This window comes from Plutella xylostella, chromosome 11 (assembly GCF_932276165.1).
Source record: "Plutella xylostella chromosome 11, ilPluXylo3.1, whole genome shotgun sequence".
Lineage (NCBI taxonomy): Eukaryota > Metazoa > Arthropoda > Insecta > Lepidoptera > Plutellidae > Plutella > Plutella xylostella.
Window position 1 is genome coordinate 963,522 of NC_063991.1, and position 22,870 is coordinate 986,391.

General features: G+C 40.9%; 2 protein-coding genes across 2 annotated transcripts in view; one reads left to right on the forward strand and one right to left on the reverse strand.

The window, feature by feature from the left end:
- Positions 1–22,870, reverse strand: part of LOC105385025 — an 81,005-nt gene that overhangs the window by 42,492 nt on the left and 15,643 nt on the right. The gene's annotated exons all lie outside the window — the stretch shown is intronic.
- LOC119692622 (KRAB-A domain-containing protein 2-like) lies at positions 8,642–11,246 on the forward strand. Its single transcript, XM_048624111.1, has 2 exons — positions 8,642–8,927; positions 9,210–11,246. The coding sequence occupies exons 1-2, from the start codon at positions 8,840–8,842 to the stop codon at positions 11,006–11,008; spliced, it is 1,887 nt and encodes a 628-aa protein (XP_048480068.1). The 5' UTR covers positions 8,642–8,839; the 3' UTR covers positions 11,009–11,246.

A 22,870-nucleotide genomic window follows, 5' to 3' on the forward strand; every position in this document is an offset into this window, starting at 1 on the left:
GAGAGAACCATCGTAGATGATATACCACCACCTACAATACCTGATGAAGAAGAAGTAGAAACTACACTACACATAACAACTGGAGCTCCAGTGTTTACTGAAAACAATTACGATCAAACAGACGCCGTCTTCACGACTGCATCGAATACTGAAACCATCCAAGACATACCGGAAGCCTTAGGTCTTACCAATGATGAGACGAATTTGACAGAAGATTTGCCCGAAAACGATAGAGGGAATGAAAGTATAGACGTTACTACGGCGGTCAACTATGAAACAGCGATGGCTACTGAAGTAGCCGTGGAGAAAGACGATGTTGACAAACAAATAGACACAGTCGATGCCAACATTGAGGAGGAAACAGACGATAGTACTAAGGTGAGTCTATTGTTTAAATATTACTACATTTATAGATTACTGTGCAGTTATGTAAATTTCCGTGTTATGACAGTATTTATTGAGGTCGTTACGTTTTAGCTTATTAAAGAGCTAGACCAGCTACCGTACCACGACCGCACATACAGACAGATGTGTGACAGGTGGGCGACGCTGCTTACAGCATAAGCAGCGTCGCCCACCTGTCACACATCTGTCAGATCCATACAAGTTACGTCAGATTTGACAAGTGAGCGACGGTGATTAAGGATTGTTAATTGCAAATTTTCGGTGGTGATAACCCCACAGTATGTCGTTATTTGCTGACTGACCAGGGTGCGCCAGACGTAGATATGAACTGGTGATACGTCTCTCGAGGAGTAAATTGTCATGCACCCCAATATAATATTAAAAATAAAAACTATTAGGCATAAGTCATAACCACTGGAGAATGCGAACTAGAGCAAACGTAGCGTGGGACGCCATCGGTGACAACCAACGCACGTCCACAGCTGAACCTAGCATAGTCACAACGCTATGTTGACTTAGCCCTTCATCAGCCACTACCAGCCGAAGGGCGTCCCACACTAACACACCTCGTGGAATTCTTTCAACGACAGATGTGACCTAGACTATCCGCGCCGGTCGCATTAAACGACCAAAACAACACACAAGCATTTTACGTTTACTCAAAACCTGTTCTGTGCATTTAGATCAATAGTTTAAATAATTTAAAGTTGAAGGTGATCTGCATTAAACTCGGCCTCAGCTGGGTTTTAACTAGCTTTTGCACTTAGCTTCGCTTGTGTTTGTAGATAGTCGCGTACATAAACACTCATGTTTTGTGCTCACTTGGGCGGGATAAGCAGAGCTATGAAAGAAACGTGAAATAGCCCTGATGATTGCCTTGCTAAAATGCATAGTACAATGCGCATTGAGGATTTCGTATCTCAAAACAGAGTGACCAAGGGTGATTCTCAAATGACGCGATTTAGGTATGTCCAAGCCATAAAATACATGAAATTGATAGTTTTATACCAGGATGTATTTTTTTTTAAATAATGTATCTTGTGACCGTTTTTATACATTAGTAATGTAATGCATAAATTTATAAAGAAAGCGACAATGATTTTTTAAAACTCAATATCATAAGTTCTTTGGCGCGTCCTTCACTTGATTTTATTTTTAGGTCAAGAAAAACTCACTTTTTAAAGTAAAATAAGCTTATGATTTATATGTTATCATTATAACAGATACTTATGGTAATTGTAAATTAGGTTTCTATTCACTCTTAGGTTTACTTTTCAAAAATATAACGCATTCAATTTTGTCCGAGAAAAAAAACTAACTTCTTTGGCGTAACGATACCGTCTTCCTACTCTGCGTTTAAACGATCACCGGACATCATCACCATGCGTCCCTCACCCTTCAGTCCCCCACTATCTTCGACCAGGAGCAAAGGAGCGTAAGTTTACGGAGTATGACGAAAAAATTTTTTTTTTGCGCCATAACGGGTTTTGGTCAGGTAAGTGCCTAATTTCTTCGATTGTTACTTTCATGCTATTATTTGTTTTTGTTGCATACATATTTTTGTCCACGTATGTCTATTCAAACAGTATGCACGTGTCAATAAAAGGTTCCAATTGTACATCAGCTTTCTGTAAAAATAAATTTTAAGTGATGATTTCTAATTTCGTTGGCAATAATTTCTTTGGATTTCTTTGGCATTCTGCGCCAACGAAATTAGTTTTGATACAAAGAAATTAGTATTGAGTATGAAACACCATTAATAACGCTAACTTTATGCATTCAATGTCTATTATGGTTAATTCTCTCATCATCATCATCAGCCAATAATCATCCACTGGACATAGGCCTCTCCCAATAAGCGCCACAACACTCGGTTCTCGGCCTTCCTCATCCAACTACTACCGGCTACCCGCCTAAGGTCGTCAGTCCAGCGGGCAGGAGGGCGTCCCACGCTGTGGTTGCCTGTTCGTGGTCTCCACTCGAGAACTCGTCTACCCCAACGGTTATCGGTTCTTCGGCAGATTTGACCAGCCCACTGCCACTTCTGGTTGCATATTTTGACAGCTATGTTGGTAACCTTAGTCCTCTGACGGATAACCTCATTTCTGATACGATCCATCAGAGAAACCCCAAGCATAACTAGAGAGTTATGCTTGGGGTTTCTATGGAGAGCCATAGCACGCTGAGCGACTTTAAATCGGTGGACCAGTCCTACCGTCAGTGTCCACGTCTCAGCACCATACGTCATCACTAGCAGGACGCATTGGTTGAAGACTTTTGTCTTCGGGCTCTGAGGAATGGACGAGGAGAATATGTGACGAAGTTTCCCGAATGCAGCCCAACCCAGTTGGATGCGCCTTGCAGCTTCCTTGTCCAAGTTGCTTCTGCCTAGCCGAATAGTCTGCCCGAGGTAGACATATTCTTGCACAACTTCGATTGTTGCCTCACCAACGACGACCGGCTCCGGTTTCATGTGAGCATTGTACGGTGGCCTGCGCCTAAAAGTATACAGGCGGAGTTTTTAAAATAGCGATCTCAAGCTCACATGCTACTCAAGCACATCCACATAAACACCACTGCTACACACATCACACACAACACGTCCCCGGATTTATAACAGATGTAGCTGGTCCCTTCATCATCAGGGATCGCTATTTTAAAAACTCCGCCTGTATACTTTTAGGCGCAGGCCACCGTACATGACTTTCGTCTTGTCCTAGTTCATACCGAGGCCTACACGTCGGGAAGCAGCATTTAGGCCACTTAGCATCATGCTAAGTTCCTGCAGAGATTCTGCCCTAATAACGATGTCGTCCGCGAAGCGGAGGTGTGACATGTACTCGCCATTTATAAATATGCCATGTCCTTTCCAGTCCAACGTCTTAAAGACATCCAGTGAATTGGTGAACAGTTTCGGAGATATCACATCCCCCTGTCTCACTCCACGTTTCAGTTGGATAGGTCTTGTCTTGTGGTCCTGTACTTGGACAGTCATAGTAGCAGCATTGTACAGACACCTCAACACCTCGATATAGCGCCAGTCGATTTGGCATCTCTGCAAGGATTCCAAAACTGCTTAGGTCTCGATGTAGTCGAAGGCTTTTTCACAGTCCACAAAAGCTAGATACAGAGGCTGATTATACTCCTCGGTCTTCTGTATAATCTACCTTACTGTGTGGATGTGGTCTATTGTACTAAAGCCTTTTTGAAACCCAGCCTACTCCGGGTGCTGAAACTCTTCTAACTTTTGGGCAAGACCATTCGTGATAACCCTTGAGAATAGCTTGTATACATGGCTTAAAAGCGAGATCGGTCTATAGTTCTTCAGAAGGGTTTGGTCACCCTTCTGAAGAACTGTAGTCCTCTCTAGAAGCTGGTGTTGACAGCTCCAATTTGGTGCAGTGTGGGACGAAGGGTCGACTTCACCAGACATCTCCTCTCCAGCTTGAAGTTGATATTCAGAGTGCCTCGGAGAAGTCGGTGATCACTCCCAGTTTTAAACCTATTGATCACTGGGACATATCTGAAAATGTGCAGCTTGTCAGTCATAATGAAGTCTTTTTCGTTTTTCGTCCTACCATCGGGACTTGCCCATGTCCACTTCCTCTGGGGCCGATTCTTAAAGAAACACTTCATCAGAAAGAAAGCCCCTCCCTTTCGAGGAAATCTACAAGCATTTGCCCTCTCTGGTTTCTACTACCAAAGCCATGATGTCCTACCCTCGATTCGTCGCATTCTTGTACTCCCACTTTGGCGTTGAAGTCCTCCTAATCACAACGGTGTATTGGGTCCTAGCAGTACACGTGATGCCCTAGAGATATCCTCGTATACTGCTTCGACTTCTGTGTCAGAGTGTGCCGAGGTTGGTGCATATAACTGTACGACCTTCAAGGAATACCTCTCGGTTAGTTTAAGTACTAGGTACGCTACCCGATTTGACACACTGCTGATCTCCACTACGTTGTTGACAAGGGTCTTGTTGACGAGGAATCCTACGCCACCTTGGGACAGTTGGTCGCCCTCCTGATGGTAGAACATGTGGCCGGACTCCAGGGACATCGTGTCCTCGTCCTCTTTACACTTTTTTATTACCGGTGACGCTGCTGCCCATCGCCGGCCTATAGGATTTAGAGTAGCTGTTTTTGGATGGTTATACTGCCATCATCCGGTCGCCAGAGCCTCGTCTGTTATTTAGCAGAGTGCATCACGGGCAGGTGAAGTTGGCAATTGGTTCATTCGGATGTTTAGAACCCTTGCACCCTTACGTGATCAGGTAATTATGTTAAAAACAAATGAAGATATGCGTGATTTTTAGTTTTGTTCTGTATTATTTGCAATCTACGTATAAAACTAATTTCTTTAAAACAATTTCTAATTTCTTTGTTCTTAAAACTAACTTCTTTGGGACCTTTTATAATTTCTTTGGTGTGTTTTCTAATTTCATTGGTGCCAATCTAATTTCATTGGCCCAAAATTGTTTAAAATCGCTGTAACTTTGAATCGGCTCGATAGATTTCAGGGCCAATAAGAGATAACTAAAGAGGTCTAAAGCCTCTACAATATGTGGGGTATAATATTCAAACAACATGAAAAAAAAAATGCGCCAAAGAAATTATGCTTTTGGAGCCATTTTTTGAGAATCACCCCCAAATGGTGTAGTGGTTAGAGACCCTCACTATTATGCCAAAGACGGGACTCGGAACGGGTTCGTTTACCGGCCGGGGCAGATATATTTTGTTTAAAGATAGATATTTGTACTCGGGCCTGTCTATCTATGTATTTGTGTAGATATATCAGCAGTCCGATACCCATATTAGTCAGGCTCTGCCTAGTTTGGGGTTGGATGGCCATGTTATTATTAGAAAGAGAACGCTTTTATAGACATGACGGTCTGAGTCCAGAGAACAAATAACACTATCTTTATTAAGAGTTTGATAAAGACCCAATTTCTCCTACTCCCCTTTCACTTGACAGACTCATTGATTGATTGATTTATTTATTCAACTTAAAACTAAACACCTCCAAACTACTCCAATCCACTTCACTTCAATCCACTTCTAGTCTAACTTCAACTCTTTCCCTTCACAGACAGAACCAACACCCACCATCAGCTCACCCCCACCGTCACCAGCGACCACCACGCCGGCTGAAGACAGCCCGACCCTCGGCCCGAGGGTGACCCGGTTCGAGGAGGATAGGGACGCGGGGCAGAGGAGCCCTAAGACTGAGCATTGTTAGTACCAAAGTACTTCATGTTTTTTAAGTAAACAATATTAGTAAGAATGATATCTGGATGACTGGATAAGGATAGCATGCTTGCTACATGCAGTAATCCTTAAGGTTCAAACCCCCATTTTCAATGCTTCGACCATTGCAAGGTTACCCCTTAGGTTATAGAGTAATATCTTTCCAAGGCACTAGCACTAATGTCTTTCAAACCCTTTATCTTTCTACAACCTACAACCGATTAACGACAAAACCTATCCATGACGAGCTGGTGCGTATTATTATATATTTTTTGTCGATGTCTTTGTGCAAAACAAATGTTTCTTTATCTCTATCTCTACCCCTAACAGCGGACCCAATCATAGAGACCCGAAGCTTCGACCTGACAAAACCCAGATCATCACCTCAAGCGTCTCAATCCGCCACCCTTCGGTCCTGGCTAGAAGACCCGTGGCTGCGCGCGCCCCCCGGGCTGCTGGTGCCGCTGCGGCCGGGGGCGCTGCGCCGCGCGCTGGCCGTGTGGGGGGACGCGGCCGGGGGGACAGGACTCAATGTCTCAGATATTGTCGTCATTGGATACGACGCTAATGGTAAGTTTTGGGATTCTTAACGCGTCTGTGAATCTGTGGTATCGTAGCTCCTAAACGGCTGAACCGGTTTTCGATTTTGTTTTTTTGGATTATAGCTAATGTTACCCCGAGTGCTCTGAGCCATATTTCATCAAAATCGGCTCCGCCTTTCTTAAGTTACGCGCTGTTTAGTTTTGAATGTCGGGGTTTTAAAAACCTGGATTAGGTATCCTGATAGGGTTGAGGTATTGAATACATTGAGGGTAAGGCTATATGCTCCGGTCCTGGCTAGAAGACCCGTGGCTGCGCGCGCCCCCCGGGCTGCTGGTGCCGCTGCGGCCGGGGGCGCTGCGCCGCGCGCTGGCCGTGTGGGGGGACGCCGCAGGCACCGGGCTCAATGTGTCTGATATTGTGGTCATTGGGTATGATGCTAACGGTAAGTTTCGGGATTCTTAACGCGTCTGTGAATCTGTGGTATCGTAGCTCCTAAATGGCTAAAACGATTTTGGATTTTGTTTTTTTGGAATATAGCTTATATTACCCCGAGTGATCCAAGCCATCCTAACTAATATTATAAATGCGAAAGTAACTGTGTCTGTCTGTGTGTCTGTCTGTTACTCTTTCACGCCAAAACTACTGAACGGATTTGAATGAAATTTGGTATACATACGGTCTAGACCCTGGGAAAGAACATAGGCTACTTTTTATCCCGGAATTCCCACGGGAAAACTTTTTAAGGCGAAGCGAAGCGCGCGGGAACAGCTAGTATTTCATAAAAATCTGCTTAGCCGTTCAAAAGTTATGCGACTTTGAGTGTCGACGGGGGTTTTTAACGTTGTAACGGTTATACAAAATCTGGATTTGGAATACTGAATGAAAAAATACTTATCAAAACAAAAAAGTATGATGGAAGAATGGCCAGGCAGTGCATAATGTAGGTAAGTATACTGGATTAAGATGATGATAGAAATTGACTTAGCACGAGTTAACGTAATTAAAATTACGGTATAATTAATAAATACAATGAACAATAAACTAATTGTCTCTTGCGACGGGTGAAGTTAGAAATCGCACAATTTATAGGTCTATCTTGTTCGTATATTGGTAATCTATGACTTTTTAGAAGTTTTTCTGGTCGTACAAAGTTGTATTCAATATACCGATTGCATGACAGACTGTGTTAGTTAGTTTTTAGTTTAATTTATACGAGCAGTAAAATAAATATCTTACGGATACGAAAAACTTTATCCGTAACATGGTAAGTACCTAAATCAGTGCGAACTACAGGAAAAAACTTACAATAGACAGTCTTTGGTTAGCATTCTTATCAGAATTTACAATGATTATTGCAAGAAATGCGTACTTAACTATAAAGGCCCGTTTCACAATATGGCGATACGGCTCGTGAGTGAGAAGCGGGTGGATCGCTATCGAGTCACCTCTGACTACCCCTTCGGGGATTACAATCGTGAGCACATTACACTCACGGGCAATGAAAAAGTTCCACCCACAAAATGCCGAAACTAAACAACCCCAATTTTTTCAAACATTTCATTTGAAATTTGAACAAAATATCACCGTAAAAATGTTGGTAGTATCCTGATATGCTCTATTAAATGTTGGAGAAGGCATCACTAAGCTAGCCTTTTTCGTTTAGGAGTAATTTGGTGTTTTTCTCAGTGGAACCTTTTCATTGCCCGTGAGTGTATTATGTATGTACGTACGTAATAGAAGGAAAATTGATATTAAACATACGATATACATTTGAATAACATTTATAATTAATGTTTCTATACTTTGCATAGTTACGTATCTAGGTAATAAATAAGAAAATTACTTATTAAACACAAGTGGATAACCATAATAGGGTCCAATTTTATCAGTGTATCAGTTGGGAGGTGAATCTATCCATCATTACTAGACCAACTGCCATTTAGTCGGCTAAGTTTGCATAATAAGACCGCAGCCTTAAAGTAAGCGTCCACCTTCCGTATGGGACGAACGGATTTTCATAAATTTATAGAGAAACGGCGACGGCGATGCCGATGAAGCGGACGCACTTGTGTGACTTTCTATACAAAGAATACTGAATGCGATGCGTCCGTTGCGTGCGATGCCGAAAGGTAGACGTTTACCTTTACAGAGCTTTAGGTTAAAATAACATCCAACCGGTCATTCTACCGTAATCCTAACTAATATTATAAATGTGAAAGTAACTGTGTCTGTCTGTCTGTCTGTTACTCTTTCACGCCAAAACTACTGAACGGATTTGAATGAAATTTGGTATGTATATGTCGCAGGCAACTGGTTTAATCTCCTGTTTGATTGAACCGCTAGCCCGTTCATTGGATGACGCTGTTTAGTTGTATGACTAGGCCGAACGTTGAATGCACATGCGTCATTAAACGTTCAACTACTTGGCGGATTGAAACATAGCCGTTTGAAAAGCGCGGGCTAAAAATCAGTCAGGTGATTTAAAGTTTTACATTTTTCCCACTGTGGCGGCGGCGCTAGTAGTCACCAAAACAAATATGGCGTCAAACAGCTCGCACAGAAAGCACTGTAATTGACTTTTTTTCAAATAAATGAGGTTTAAAGTGCTAAAGTGGTTAAAATTTGTTGTAAAATAGTGTCACAGCATGGATTTACCTTTAATTACCCCGTCACCGGCTACTTTCAAAGAGAAATTCGAGACGCAACTCTCGAATTACGAACAACAACATCAAGGTACGTTTATTGTTATTGTTTAGTTAATTTGTGAGATTAGAGCTTTGTAACATACAGAGATGGGGCTCTTTCTGTTTTTACCCGACTGCCGAAGGAGGAGGGTAATGTTTTTGCCAAGACAGAATGAGCCCCATATCCGAACGGAGAGTAATTTGTCAAAATTGAGGTTCATCAGAAAATTTTATATTTATACGATAAATAAATACATTTGACTTTGACTTTAACATAGTGCTTTTATTGTCGTGAATACAATAACAATTTATTCTGGCGTTACTGTTTCAGGATCCCAAAGAAAGCCATGGACTAACGAAAGAATTTTAGAGGTTATAAACAATGTTCAAAAGGCTAGGGTGTCCATGATTTCGAAGCAAGACAGGACATCTATGGACTATTACTGGATATCAAAGTACGATACTATGGTTATAGCGAGCGAAGATTATTTAATATTTAAAAGGAAATCTCCTGATGACCCGACGGTGCGTATTATACCTAGAAGCGAATATTTTAGCACATTGGAAGGCATCCATAAAGCATGCGGTCATGGTGGACGGGACAAAATGTCACATGCTATCAAGTCAAGATATTATATACCAAGAAAAGCAATAGACATATTCCTTGCTCTTTGTCCTACATGTGAAACGAAAAAAGCTTTACCCAAAAAAGGTATAGTAACAAAGCCAATTGTATCGCAGGATTTCAATATTCGAGGGCAGGTAGATTTGATGGATTTTCAGTCTTGTCCCGATGGCGAGTACAAGTGGTTATTGAATTACCAAGACAACGCTACAAAATTCGTTAGCCTTCGGCCGCTTAAAACTAAAAGAGCACAGGAGGTAGCAATGGAATTAATGAAAATATTTATGATTTTTGGAGCACCTTACATCTTGCAATCTGATAACGGACGCGAATTTACGGCAAAGGTTATCGAAGAATTAACTTCCATGTGGCCTGAGTGTAAAATAGTTCATGGGAGCCCTAGGCATCCTCAGACACAGGGCAGTATAGAAAGAAGTAACCAGGACGTCGAAAATATGCTGAGGGCGTGGATGACTGACAAAAACTCGACAAATTGGTCTATAGGATGCTACCATGTTCAATATAAAAAAAATGCTTCATTTCATCGCATTATTGGAAGATCTCCATACAAAGCTTTATTTGGTTGTGACCCCAAAGCTGGATTAAATGATTCAGCTATACCTCTTTCAATTCTAAGTAATGTTGAAACAGAAGAACAATTACAAAACCTCTCGCAGCAAGAAATCATTAGTGAAAACAATCTTGTCGATTCAGCTATAAAGCCTGTAAATTCAGAAATTGTAATTGAAGAACAGCTAACTATAAATGTTGAAGTTCCTGATCTAATTGAATCTGATTCAAATTTCAATTTACAAGTTCAAGAACAACCAAGTGACAACAGAGCCCATACTGAAACTGAGGAGTTAGAGAACATAGAGCCAAACTTTACTTGTGTTGTATGCCATAATGCTTGTACTGGGGCACATACGTGCAGGTCATGTGAAAATAATGTGCATGCTATTTGTGGATTACCGGATGAGGAACATGAAGGCTATGGTTCAAAGGTTATTTGTTTCTTATGTAAAAGTGAACAAGATATACAATCTCAACGAAATGAAGCTTATGAAGGAACAAAAAGAGCTGCTGAGAAAATGATAAATAATACGGCAAAAAAACTACCACCACTGGGCATTGGTGAAACGGTGATTATTAGCGTTCCAAAAGTAGACCGTGGTCCTTTGGACACACAGAATATAAGAGGAAAAATTGTTGACTTCCGAAATGGCGTATACAGAGTAGGAACTAAAGCGGGAATCATGAAAAATTGGTTTGCACGTCATGAAATGCAATTTTCATCCGAAGATTATATTGATGATATTCCAGATATACCAATATCTTTAAGAGAAGCTGTGTCACGGGAATCTTTATTTGGAGGCCAGGGTTTTCAAAAATGTATTTGTAAACCAGCGCAAAAACAGTGCCGCACAAAACGGTGTGCCTGTTTTAAGAAAAATATGCTCTGCAATTCTAAATGCCACAACAGTTTGACCTGCGTTAATAAATAAGTACAAAATTGAAAAGTGACTCCAATTAAGATGACTTAAGAATTAAGATGACTGATTTTTTTAAAATTTTATTGTTATAATTACAATTACTTTGTCTAATAATTATGAACAGATTTTGATTGTTTGGTTGGTAATAATACTGAAATAGGGAAGAGATGGTCTTATATGTATAACCTAAACTAATAATTAAAACATAAATATCTGCCAAAGTTTCTTAGAATTTTATAATAATATCTAACATTCCGAAGAATTTAAGGCTGCCTACGCACTGGCGACCATGGTCGCCGCGACCTGGCCGCGGCGGCCAGTGAATTCTGGACTTTATATGGCAATTGCTATAGCCCCTACGCACTTAGCGGCCAGCGGACATGTACTGGCGACCATAGACGCGGCGGCCTGGCCGCGTCTATGGTCGCCAGTGCGTAGGCAGCCTTAAAGTTGATTTTAATAAAGTTTAAAGTATTATATTTTTGTACTAATTACACAAATGCCTGGAAATTGTCGTACAATTTTATGTTCTTAAATAGAAATAAGTGTATTGTTGCTATTTAGATAATATAAGAGATGTGTAAGAGATTGCTATTATTGTTACTACGTGCACGTAGTTAATAAACTGTTGTTGGTTTATAGATTTTATTATATGTTAGCAAGAAGTTTTTGTTGCTTGTATTGTTTTTTTCACTAATGCCTTAATAAATGAAACTTTTCCTGTGATTTTAAATATTTTGTTTATTTTATCCAATCCCTCATTTTACTAGGTGACAAATACTAACAGTAAAGAATTTTTTAGGCTCCCAGAAACTCGCATATTTTAATTAATCACTTTAAAATTAATAAACTTATGATTTTTTTTCTCTATTTACATTAAGAAAAATACGAGATTAATTAAAGCTTTGGATTATAAAATCATAATAAAATCCGTCATGCCAGGTCTTCATTTTTGTTTATCTTAAGTAAGGTTACCTATTTATAATCCGAATTTATAGTCACCCTACTCACCCTTATCAAATATTACTATCCTATCCTATTATGTACCGAGACATTTTATCATTCATTAATTTTAAGTAAGCTTAACTTTTAAGTTGCGAACTCATGGTCACCCTAACCAAACATTCCAAGGTCGACTATATCCCATTCAACGACTTCGCTATTATAACGTTCAGTCAAGACGTTGGACGTTACCGTCAACCACTTGACGAGTTGTTCTTTAGGCATACAACTGAATGGCGTCATCCAATGAACGGGCTAGCGGTTCAATCAAACAGGAGATTAAACCAGTTGCCTGCGACATATACATATGGTCTAAACCTCCCGGAATTCGCACGGGATAACTTTTTAAAGCGAAGCGAAGCTCGCGGGAACAGCTAGTCTTACATCTTTGATTGATGACTTTAAAATTTTACTGTTTCATAAAAAACAACACACGTGTTTCGAAAATCCGCTATTTTCGACCATAAATCATTAATTAACAATCTTGTTTTTTAATCAGCCGTGCCGAATAGTCGACTTCGATCGAGCATCACGATTGAATGACTCGATTTAATCGAGATAAGTTTTTTTTTTATTTCGTTTGTCTTCCAATTGATTTGGTAATGTCGATTTTTTCGGGTTTAAATGTTGTCCAAGGTTGTGTTTATCTAGTAAGTACTAGCACGTTATTATTTTAAAGTCAGAGTTTTTTTAAATCATTACAATACATAAATTAAGACGAGGCTCAGTAACTGCCGAAATCTTAAAAGTAACATTCAAAAGGGCTGCACGATAGTAGTTCGAAAATCGGTTCAGTCGCTTGGGAGACGCTACCACAGACAGATACACAGACGCACACATACACAGGCACGTGAAACATACAACACCCCTTATTTTCCGTCAGTGGTTAAAAACATATGTATGAGTGCACATAACATCTCAGAAGAACATAAGTTTGTTTAGCGACATTGAACACAAACAGTAGTTGCAAAGGTTAGTGTCATATTATGCAATTAAATAACACTTATGCATGCATGGACAGTGAGGTAAATAATGTAAATATTAATAATAAATAGTATACGTGAAAAACCAGTTGTAAGATAAATAGGTTGAAATCTATCAGTGAAGAAGCACAAGTCACCCAAAGGCAAATAACAGGAGAAAAAACTCAAAATTGGTTTAGCAGATTCTGAGATTACGGCATTCTGTCTCGCAAGCTTTACATTTGACGGCACCGTAGCTAAGGCGATAGTCAAGCTGCTTCCGAAGCTGGGGGCCGCGGGTTCGAATCCCGCCCAGGGCAAACATTTGTGTGATGAGCATTTGAGTTTGCCTTGTGTCTGGTTGTCGTTTATATATTTAAAAAAACACACACACTCACGCCTTGTACTAATGTACTCCCTTGCGGCCCTTGCGGGGTAGGCAGAGGTGCATTGCTGCACCCACTTTTCGCCAGAGTGTTATGTTAGTCCCAATTAGGGCATGCAATACCGGAACAATTTTCAATACCGGTATTGAGTTCCGGTATTACATCTCAATACCGGGATCCCGGTATTAATACCGGTATTAGACTTCCTTGTAATAAATGGCATATACTGTGTTTAAAGGTCGTATACGTCAAAATAAAACAAGAAAATGCAATCATATTCTGTATTTTGTTGTAGATTTTTACGAGAATTAAGTTTTAGAGTTTAAATTTTAGAATATATATTTTTTAACATCCGATGTCCGTTTACGCATGGTCAACAGTAGATTTCTAGCAGCCGAAAACTGCATTAAACGGTTGGGAACAACTGCGCTTTCACAGTATATAGAAACACAAGACTAACTAAATCTTAATCGCTTTATTTATAGCCTAAAAAAATCCGATTCCGGTATTACTTCAATACCGGTATTAACTTTCAATACCGGTATTGAAAAAAGCGGCAATTTTGTCCGGGATCCCGGTATTACGGATACCGGTATTGCGGTATTGCATGCCCTAGTCCCAATGTAATAGAGGGCGGGCCTATTGCCATTTTACGGGCACATCCAAGACCCGAGAACAAATATCTGTGTTTAAACAAATATCTGCCCCAGCCGGGAATCGAACCCGAGACCTTCGGCTCAGTAGTCAGGTCACTAACCACTACGCCATTCGGTCGTCTCGTTTATATGTTCAATATCTATCTATGTATTTGTGTAGATATATCAGCTGTTCGACACCCATAACACAGGTTCTGCCTAGCTTGGGGTAGGATGGCAGTGTGTGAGATGTCCCCACATATGTATCTATCTTATAGTATAAAGCGAGCCGATTGCGTCAAAATGTTATTCGTTTTTTCGTCTATTTAGAGAGTTACCCCCTGGTACATACAGATGAAAGTTTCTATCCAGTATGAACTAGCCTTAAGTTCGCCCATGTGTGATTATCCTAACTAATCCTAATCCTAACTAATATTATAAATGCGAAAGTAACTGCGTCTGTCTGTCTGTCTGTCTGTTACTCTTTCACGCCAAAACTACTGAACGGATTTGAATGAAATTTGGTATACATACGGTCTAGACCCTGGGAAAGAACATAGGCTACTTTTTATCCCGGAATTCCCACGGGAAAACTTTTTAAGGCGAAGCGAAGCTCGTGGGAACAGCTAGTCTGATATAAAGGGTGTTTTTTTTTCAAAGTAAGTCGAAAAGGTTGTCTCAGAAGGCCATTGGAAGAAATGAACAGGTAGCTTCTAGGTACTCGCACACAGCTAGGTACCTTAACAGATGAAAGTTCAAATATATCAACACACACTGCACCGACCTTGGCGGGTAGGTGAACGTTAAAGTTATGTAAATTTGCCTACCTCCAGCGATACGCTCTAATTAACAGATACAAAAGTACAAATAACAAATCAATAATAATAACATTAATAACCAATGCAATTACTATGAATGTGGCCGCCATTTGTCGAGATAATTGAATGAATGAATGAAATATGACGTGTTCACAATACGTTCATTCGAAATGCTTAAAATCTGCCAGCTGAAGTGGCAGTGGGCTAGCCATACATATCTGGGGTAAAAGAACTAATTCACATCCCAAATACAGATACTGACAACATGTCTTGTATTGTAAGTATGTTAAATACCGTAGCACATACGAGTTAAACAAAAGTGAATCCTAAAGTCAAAAGCGAACTATTCAAAAGGGAAAAAATGTACCTAAGTATAATATTGTGGCAAAAAGTTCCAAAACACCATCGAGTCGTTTGATGTGCTTTGAAGTCTAACTGTGCTACCACAAAAAACTTTAAACACTGTTTAACTAGTGTTTACAACGAAATTTGACAGATTTTGTAGGCGTTTGACAGCGGTAAATATCTGTTAAACACTGTCTAAGTTTTTGTGGTAAGGCCCTAAAAGTTTTGAAGAGCTTCTGCGCTAAACACGACTCTATCTCGTTGCATTTAACGTACCGCAGGTCTAGTACCTACAGGTTTGACAGTTTGTCGAAAACTATATAAGTTTACGTTTTCTCGCATACTAAGTGGCGCCTCTAATTGAAACTATCATGAAACTTTTGACAGATAATGTATGCAGATGACAGGAGAAAACGGAACCTTTTTTCGTTTTCATAAATAGCAAAACCCGTACTAGAGGGTCTGAACAGAAAACAGTTGACTCAGTGACATCACGGTACTGCACGGCTGAAGAACATTGCAGAAGGATGCGTTTACACTATTATAATAATTATTATTTTATCCACAAACCCTCACTAGGCCAGCGAGGTGGACTAGGCCTAAACCCTTCCTTCATTGGAAGGAGACCTGTGCCCCAGCAGTGGGGACTTGATGGGTCGTGATGAGAGATGTGATGATTATTTTTTCACATACCTGAAACTAAGCTTATAGACTAGACTAGACTTTGATTGATTTGATTGGTCACGCTATTTTTCACCGTGGAAAAGCAATATTTTTCATGCATTTCCAAAAGTTGTTCAGATTGACCGCCTGGGTAACCATACCAATGACTCTCTATCAGTCAAACTTTAGGATCGAAACATTAACAGTTGTTTTGTTTGTGTTTAAGTTTCTCAAGCGGTACCGAAGATGCCAAAATTCCTATGGAAATTACGAAAAATGTAGGACTAACAGAGTCCGTTATTTACGCTTTGTGAATGATCGAACAGTTAAATATTTACATTTTATTGAACGAAAAGGAGGATTTTTTATCAAAATCGGTTCAGCAGTAAGTACTAAGGCCGGGGTCTCCTATTTACGCCGAAGGGCGCGTCCAGCGTCACGCCGTAGGCCGCGTCACAATGCTCACTATAGAAATGTACTGATGCGGTCTCCCTCACACGCCGACGTTGGCGCGTAGATGTAGTGACAATCGTGACGCGGCCTACGGCGGTGACACTTGACGCGACCTACGGAGTAAATAGGAGACCCCGGCCTAAAGTTAGGCATGGATGCGGAAAGCTATAGATCGCATGCAGTGTCGCGCTTTGGGAGAGGCTTACGTCCAGCAGTGGACTGCTATAGGCTGATGATGATGATGAAAGTTAGGCTTGCTAATGCTTAAATTGCTGTTATGCCTAAACTAGGCATTGTTGAAAACAGCAATTTGGGCATGTACCATGTACCTAGTTGCTGCTTAATAGTCTGTTTTTTAATCTCATATAATTACTATATTGACAGATTCTGAACGGTTCAGATCTATCAATTTCGTATCTGAGATTAAAAAACAGACTTTATTATGATCGCGCCCTAACCCGTCGTACTAATTGAGACACGTATTAATATAATGACATTGAAGTTTTTCGCACTTGTGTATATTCAAATACAAGCATAATAAAAACACTGTGTGCATAAAATATTAATGTACACGGTGTGCTAAAAGGAAAATAAAGTTTATAATAATATATGACGGGTAATGTACCATTTTTTTTTTTCATAATTATCTATAGTACCTCTGCTACTACTATTCGAAATTGGTAGGTATTCCTAGGCTAATGTAATTGGCAAAGTCGACTGTCAAACATCTGTCACATCCATACAAGTTACGTCAGATTTGACAAGCGAATGACGCTGCTTAAGGGTATTTAATTGCTAATGTTCGGTGGTGGTAACCTCACTGGTTATTAATCGACGTATATACGTACTTATATGTACATTTATAATATTTCTTCTGTATATGCAAGACATAATAATAATTGTGTACAAATATTGACGCAATATCTGCTATAAGAGCCTTAAAAGAACCAAAGTTACTTAACACTGGTGCAATAAACTCACAAACATTCTTGCTTGTAAAGGCATTAACCCTCTTTTTATCGGCCGATTCCACGATCAATCTTTGAGCAATGATTAAATAACCTAACCAACGTTAAAAACCCCCGGCATTCAACACTAAAAGTGGCATAACTTTTGCACGGCCAAGCCGATTTAGATAAACTATGGCATAGAACACTCGGGGTAACATACCCTTTGACCCAAAAAAAACAAATAGAAAATCGGTCCAGCCGTTTGGGAGCTACACTGCTACATAGACTATAATCTTATAACACCTTTGTCGAGCGTTAAAAACAAAAGTTTGGACAGTGGACACACCTTCCATTATAAATGTGTGGATTTGACAGCTGTCATAGGGCAAACGCCCCAAGCCAGAAGTATTTTCAAATTATTGTTAACTAGCTGTTCTCGCGAGCTTCGCTTCGCCTTAAAAAGTTTTCCCATGGATGAATTCCGGGATAAAAAGTAGCCTATGTTCTTTCTCAGGGTCTAGACCATATTTATACCAAATTTCATTAGTAGTTTTGGCGTGAAAGAGTAACAGACACGCAGACAGACAGACACAGTGACTTTCGCATTTATAATATTAGTTAGGATAATTAAATGGTAGGCAGGATTTCAATTGACCTTTTAACAGATTACAATCTCACATATTAAACAGACATGGTGTAATTTTAACAAGATGTTTACTGCAGCCTCCATCATAAATATGTTGGATGTTTGTTGATCTTTAACCTCGGGTGAGGTCGCAGGTTTGAATCTCGTCACTAAGTTTAAGGGCTTTAGAAGTTACAAGTATTTTGAAGTGGAGCTCATAATATAATACCTAATATAATGTATTTATTTATTTATTTAAGAAAACTTACAGCTAACACATTTATTATATATAGTAAAAAGTAAAAAAAAAAGCCAATTAAAAGTTTTCACTAATAGCTTACAAATTAAAAAAGCCAGGGAAGCCGCTGTTTGTACAACCAATTGCGAATAAAATTTTAATAAAACTAAAACCTGTAATTATTAACAATGTTATAATAGCGTATTTTTGAATAAATACGCACGAAGTATAGGCCTGAATTAAGTAGATTTTTTTCTTAAGCATTTTCTATTTCATTTAAGACCTATTCAGGCGTAAAATGTCAAATTCTCAAAATTCCGGGTGCTGATAATTTGGCGCAGTGGTTCTAACATTTGGGTCAGACCCCAAGTCCAACATGTAAAAGGTCCTACTCGTAAAAAAATACCAATCACCAAAATTTTCCCAACAAAATTGATTCCTAAAAAAGCTCTTTGTCTCTTTGATTCCAGGAGTGAACTGGAGGTCCAAACACAACCTACGCCACAGCTCCAGCGACAAGGCCGTCACGGAGGTGCTGTCGAAGCTGCTGAGGAAGTACCAGGTACGTGTCTTCATCATCATCAGCCAATAATCATAGGCATATAGACATACTGTCCGTTTCACAGTTGAGAACGTCAAGATAAGTAGAGTTTGAGTATGGAATGCAGCGCTGTGATTGGCTGAATTATCTTTGAGTCGGTCCTAAGTTCATGCTTAGGTAGATTTACTCAAATGTGAAACTGAGCCATAGGCCTCTTCCAAGGAGCGCCACACACAACACTCGGCCCTCGGCCGCACTGCCTACTACTGCTCGGTACTTAGGCGCCTCGGCGACCCGCCTAAGTACATCAGTCCATCATCATCATCACCAGCCCGCAATCATCTACTGCTGAAGGCCTAGCATGGGGGCGCGAGACGCACACGTCGAGACGTGACAAAAGATTTTCGTCGCGCTCACTCACATCGCACGGCTTCGAGAGCAAGAGGGACGGTTTATTTTGTCAAGTCTTGACGTGCGGGCTCGCCTGTTAAACATCTGTCAGATCCATTACAAGTTACGTCAGATTTGGTAAGCACGCGACGCTGCTTAAGAATGTTCGGTGGTGGTAACCCCACTGAAACGCATAAATGATAAAAACGTGGACCTAGCTTTACGTAAGTACGGCGCCTCCTAGGCAGTCAAAAACTGACAACTTATCTGACTGGATATTTCAAATTAATCGAAGGTTTTTGGTATGCTATACTGTCTTGTAAAATTATTCACCATCGCCAGCCTTGCTTCAAACAGAAATACATTAAGAAAAGATTGCCGATACCGCACAAACATTTATGCAATTATTCCTTCACAAAATATGTATTTTATGATAATCACCGATCCGGTGTATTACATATTTAACAATATGTCTTAGTATTGGCAATGAAATATGAATGTGATTTGCATTAAGGTGACGATATTGTGCGAATCCTCATTTTACGAAGTAATTTCGTACAAAGTATTCTGACCTGAGATATTTTAGCATAGCTTTTCATATAAATAATAACTTTTCATTATTTTTTCGTAAAATCCGCACTGGTCAAGGATATTGTCAAGAAACTCTACCAATTTTAATCAAGTCTAGAGAAGATTATTTATATATAATTTTATATATAAGAGAGAATATATTATAGCAAAACTCTTAATATTACAAAAAAGCGAGAGATCTAGAGTAAGATTATTAAAGACAGAATATATCATAGCATAACTCTTATTAAAGACATTTAAGTACACCATCATCCATGTATACTAGTAAAAAGGAAGACACTCGGAATAATTAAGAAACTGCATACATTTACATCAGCTGCCACCAGACCCGGATAGCCCGGTGTCACTGTCCGTGATATTTCCGGACTGTCCCGGCTACGACAGTTTGTACTAGAGTCACAGTTCCAAGGCTCTCTTTAATTTACAAAAACATTTGGTGTGTGATTAGTTATAGTGATCTTCTTAGCGTGTCGGTGACAAAAACTATTAGAGGAAGACTAAGATTTATGTATACGAGTAAAGCCGGATTCAAACCCGGCGATCTACATTATGCGATCGCGCGGCAAAGAACGTTAATATTATAAAGAACAGTGGATACTTATTAGACACTACACTTAGGGAGGCTCCTTTCGTGAACCTTTTTATAGGCATGCTCAAAATGTACCTACTAGAATAGACAGTATCTACCTCGACAAACGAGAACGCAAGGCCTGAGCTGGACGGAGGCCAGAGTAGTTGCTGAGGACAGAACGGCGTGGCGCACGCTTGTAAAGGCCCTCTGTACCAGTGGGGTACCATAGGACAGCAACAACCTCGAGAAACGGCAATTCTTTATTCAGTTAGGGGTGGCGTTATGTACGACCTAGTTATCATTATTTCTCAAGCCAACACTAACACCTTCCTCCCAACCCCCCAGGACGTCCGAACCAACGACATACCATCCGACGGCACCATGCAAGCGCTGACCCTCAGCAGCAAGCTGGTGCCCTTCGACAGCGCCCTCTTCATCATCACGGACCGAGGCCCCGCGGACCCGCAGCGCGGGCCGCTAGCTGTGAGGGCGCTGGTTGAGAAGCGACTTAAGGTATGGTGTTGCTTCAGCATCATCAGCCTTCAAGTATACTGACAAAGCTGCAGATTGAAAGGAGAAGCGACTCAAGGTATGGTATTGCTTCCGCATCACAATTTTCAAGTATACTGACAGACCTACAGGTGGAAAGGAGAAGCCACTCAAGGTATGGTATTGCTTCAGCATCATCAGCCTTCAACGTATAGAGACACATAGCTTGGTCGGAAGCCAAGAGACAGTGTGGATCATAATTCATCATGAAATTCTCCAAAAGCCGTTCGGACGCTATTCGTCTATTGCAACATGGACGCTCTCCGAATCCATAATAACCAGCCATAGAAATATCAGCGCCATCTTTCATATCCATATAGCCAGACTGCGTTCAGAGATGGAACCTCATTTCCTCCTTGCAAATACTAGCCACCTGTAGGTCTACTGACAGTCCAGGTCTGTATTATGAAAGCGCTGACGTTCAGCAGTAAGCTGGTGCCCTTCGACAGCGCCCTCTTCATCATCACGGACCGAGGCCCCGCGGACCCGCAGCGCGGCCCGCTCGCTGTCAGGGCGCTGGTTGAGAAGCGACTTAAGGTATGGTATTGCTTCAGCATCAGCCTCCAACGTATACGCATATAGCTTGCTTCAGCTTGATCAACCATCAACTTATAGAGACATAGCTTGGTCAGAAGCCAAGAGACAGTGTGGATCATCATTCATCAAAGAAGTCTCCAAAAGCTGTTCGAACGCTATTCGTCTATTGGAGCAAGGATGCTCTCCGAATCCATTATACCATCCACTGAGGTATCAGGCTCCTTCATATACATATATAGCCGGAGTGCGTTCAGAGAAAGAACCTCCTTTCCTCATTGCAAACACTAGCCACCTGTAGGTCTACTGACAATCCAGGTCTGTATTATGAAAGCGCTCAGCAGTAAGCTGGTGCCCTTCGACAGCGCCCTCTTCATCATCACGGACCGAGGCCCCGCGGACCCGCAGCGCGGGCCGCTCGCTGTGAGGGCGCTGGTCGAGAAGCGACTCAAGGTATGGTATTGCTTCCGCATCATCAACCTTCAAGTGTACTGACAATGCTACAGATGGAGAGGAGAAGCTACTTAAGGTATGGTACTGCTTCAGCATTATCAGCCATCAACGTATAGAGACATAGCTTGGTCAGAAGCCAAGTGTCAGCGTTGATCATCATTCAGCATACAAGCCTCCCGGACGCTATTCGTATATTGCAGCAAGGACGCGCTCCGAATCCATCCTAACCATCCACAGAAATATCAGCTCCGGCTTTCATATCTATATATCCAGACTGCGTTCAGAGAAAGAACCTCATTTCCTCTTTGCAAATACTAACCACCTGTAGGTCTATCTACTGACAGTCCAGGCTTGCATTATGAAAGGGCTGACCCTCAGCAGCAAGCTGGTGCCCTTCGACAGCGCCCTCTTCATCATCACGGACCGAGGCCCCGCGGACCCGCAGCGCGGGCCGCTAGCTGTGAGGGCGCTGGTTGAGAAGCGACTTAAGGTATGGTACTGCTTCAGCATCATCAGCCTTGTAAAGCTGGATTGGAAGTGTAGGAACCGGGAAGTCATGATAAAAGTGTCTGGTAGGTGAGAACTGTGAGGAGGCCGAAGATATGGTAGGTACTGCTTCAGCATTATCATCAGTCTTCAAGCGGAAAGCTGGATCGAGAGATAAAGGACAGCAAGGGTATCGATAAACATCTTATGTTTATTGATGTCATAGACACGAATCTAACTGCCTCAATAAGGGATCCAGTATACCAGCCAGAGAAATTCAGAAAACATGGGCTTGACCCAAAAAAAAACTTATTCAGCAAAGCTTACTATAATTTTGGTATCTCATTTTCCTTCTTATAATTATTTAATCCAGCCAATAGATTAAAGCAAGTAAACCTCTTTCACAGGTGTACACAATCTGGACAGACCCGGAATACCCTTCGGAGGAGTCCGAGAGGTCCCTGCAAGAGCTGAGGAACATATCAGCTCACACTGAGGGTGATGTGCTGCCGTATTCTTTGGAAGTAATGGTGAGGAACTTTTACTACCCATTATGATGATAACGATAACGACAGGCAGTTGAGACGTTGCGAATATGAACAGAGGTTCCATTCGAGAGAGCCAGGTGCAGGTACTTACTCCCCCACAGAGAATAGAATAGCGACAGGCAAAGTTACACGAA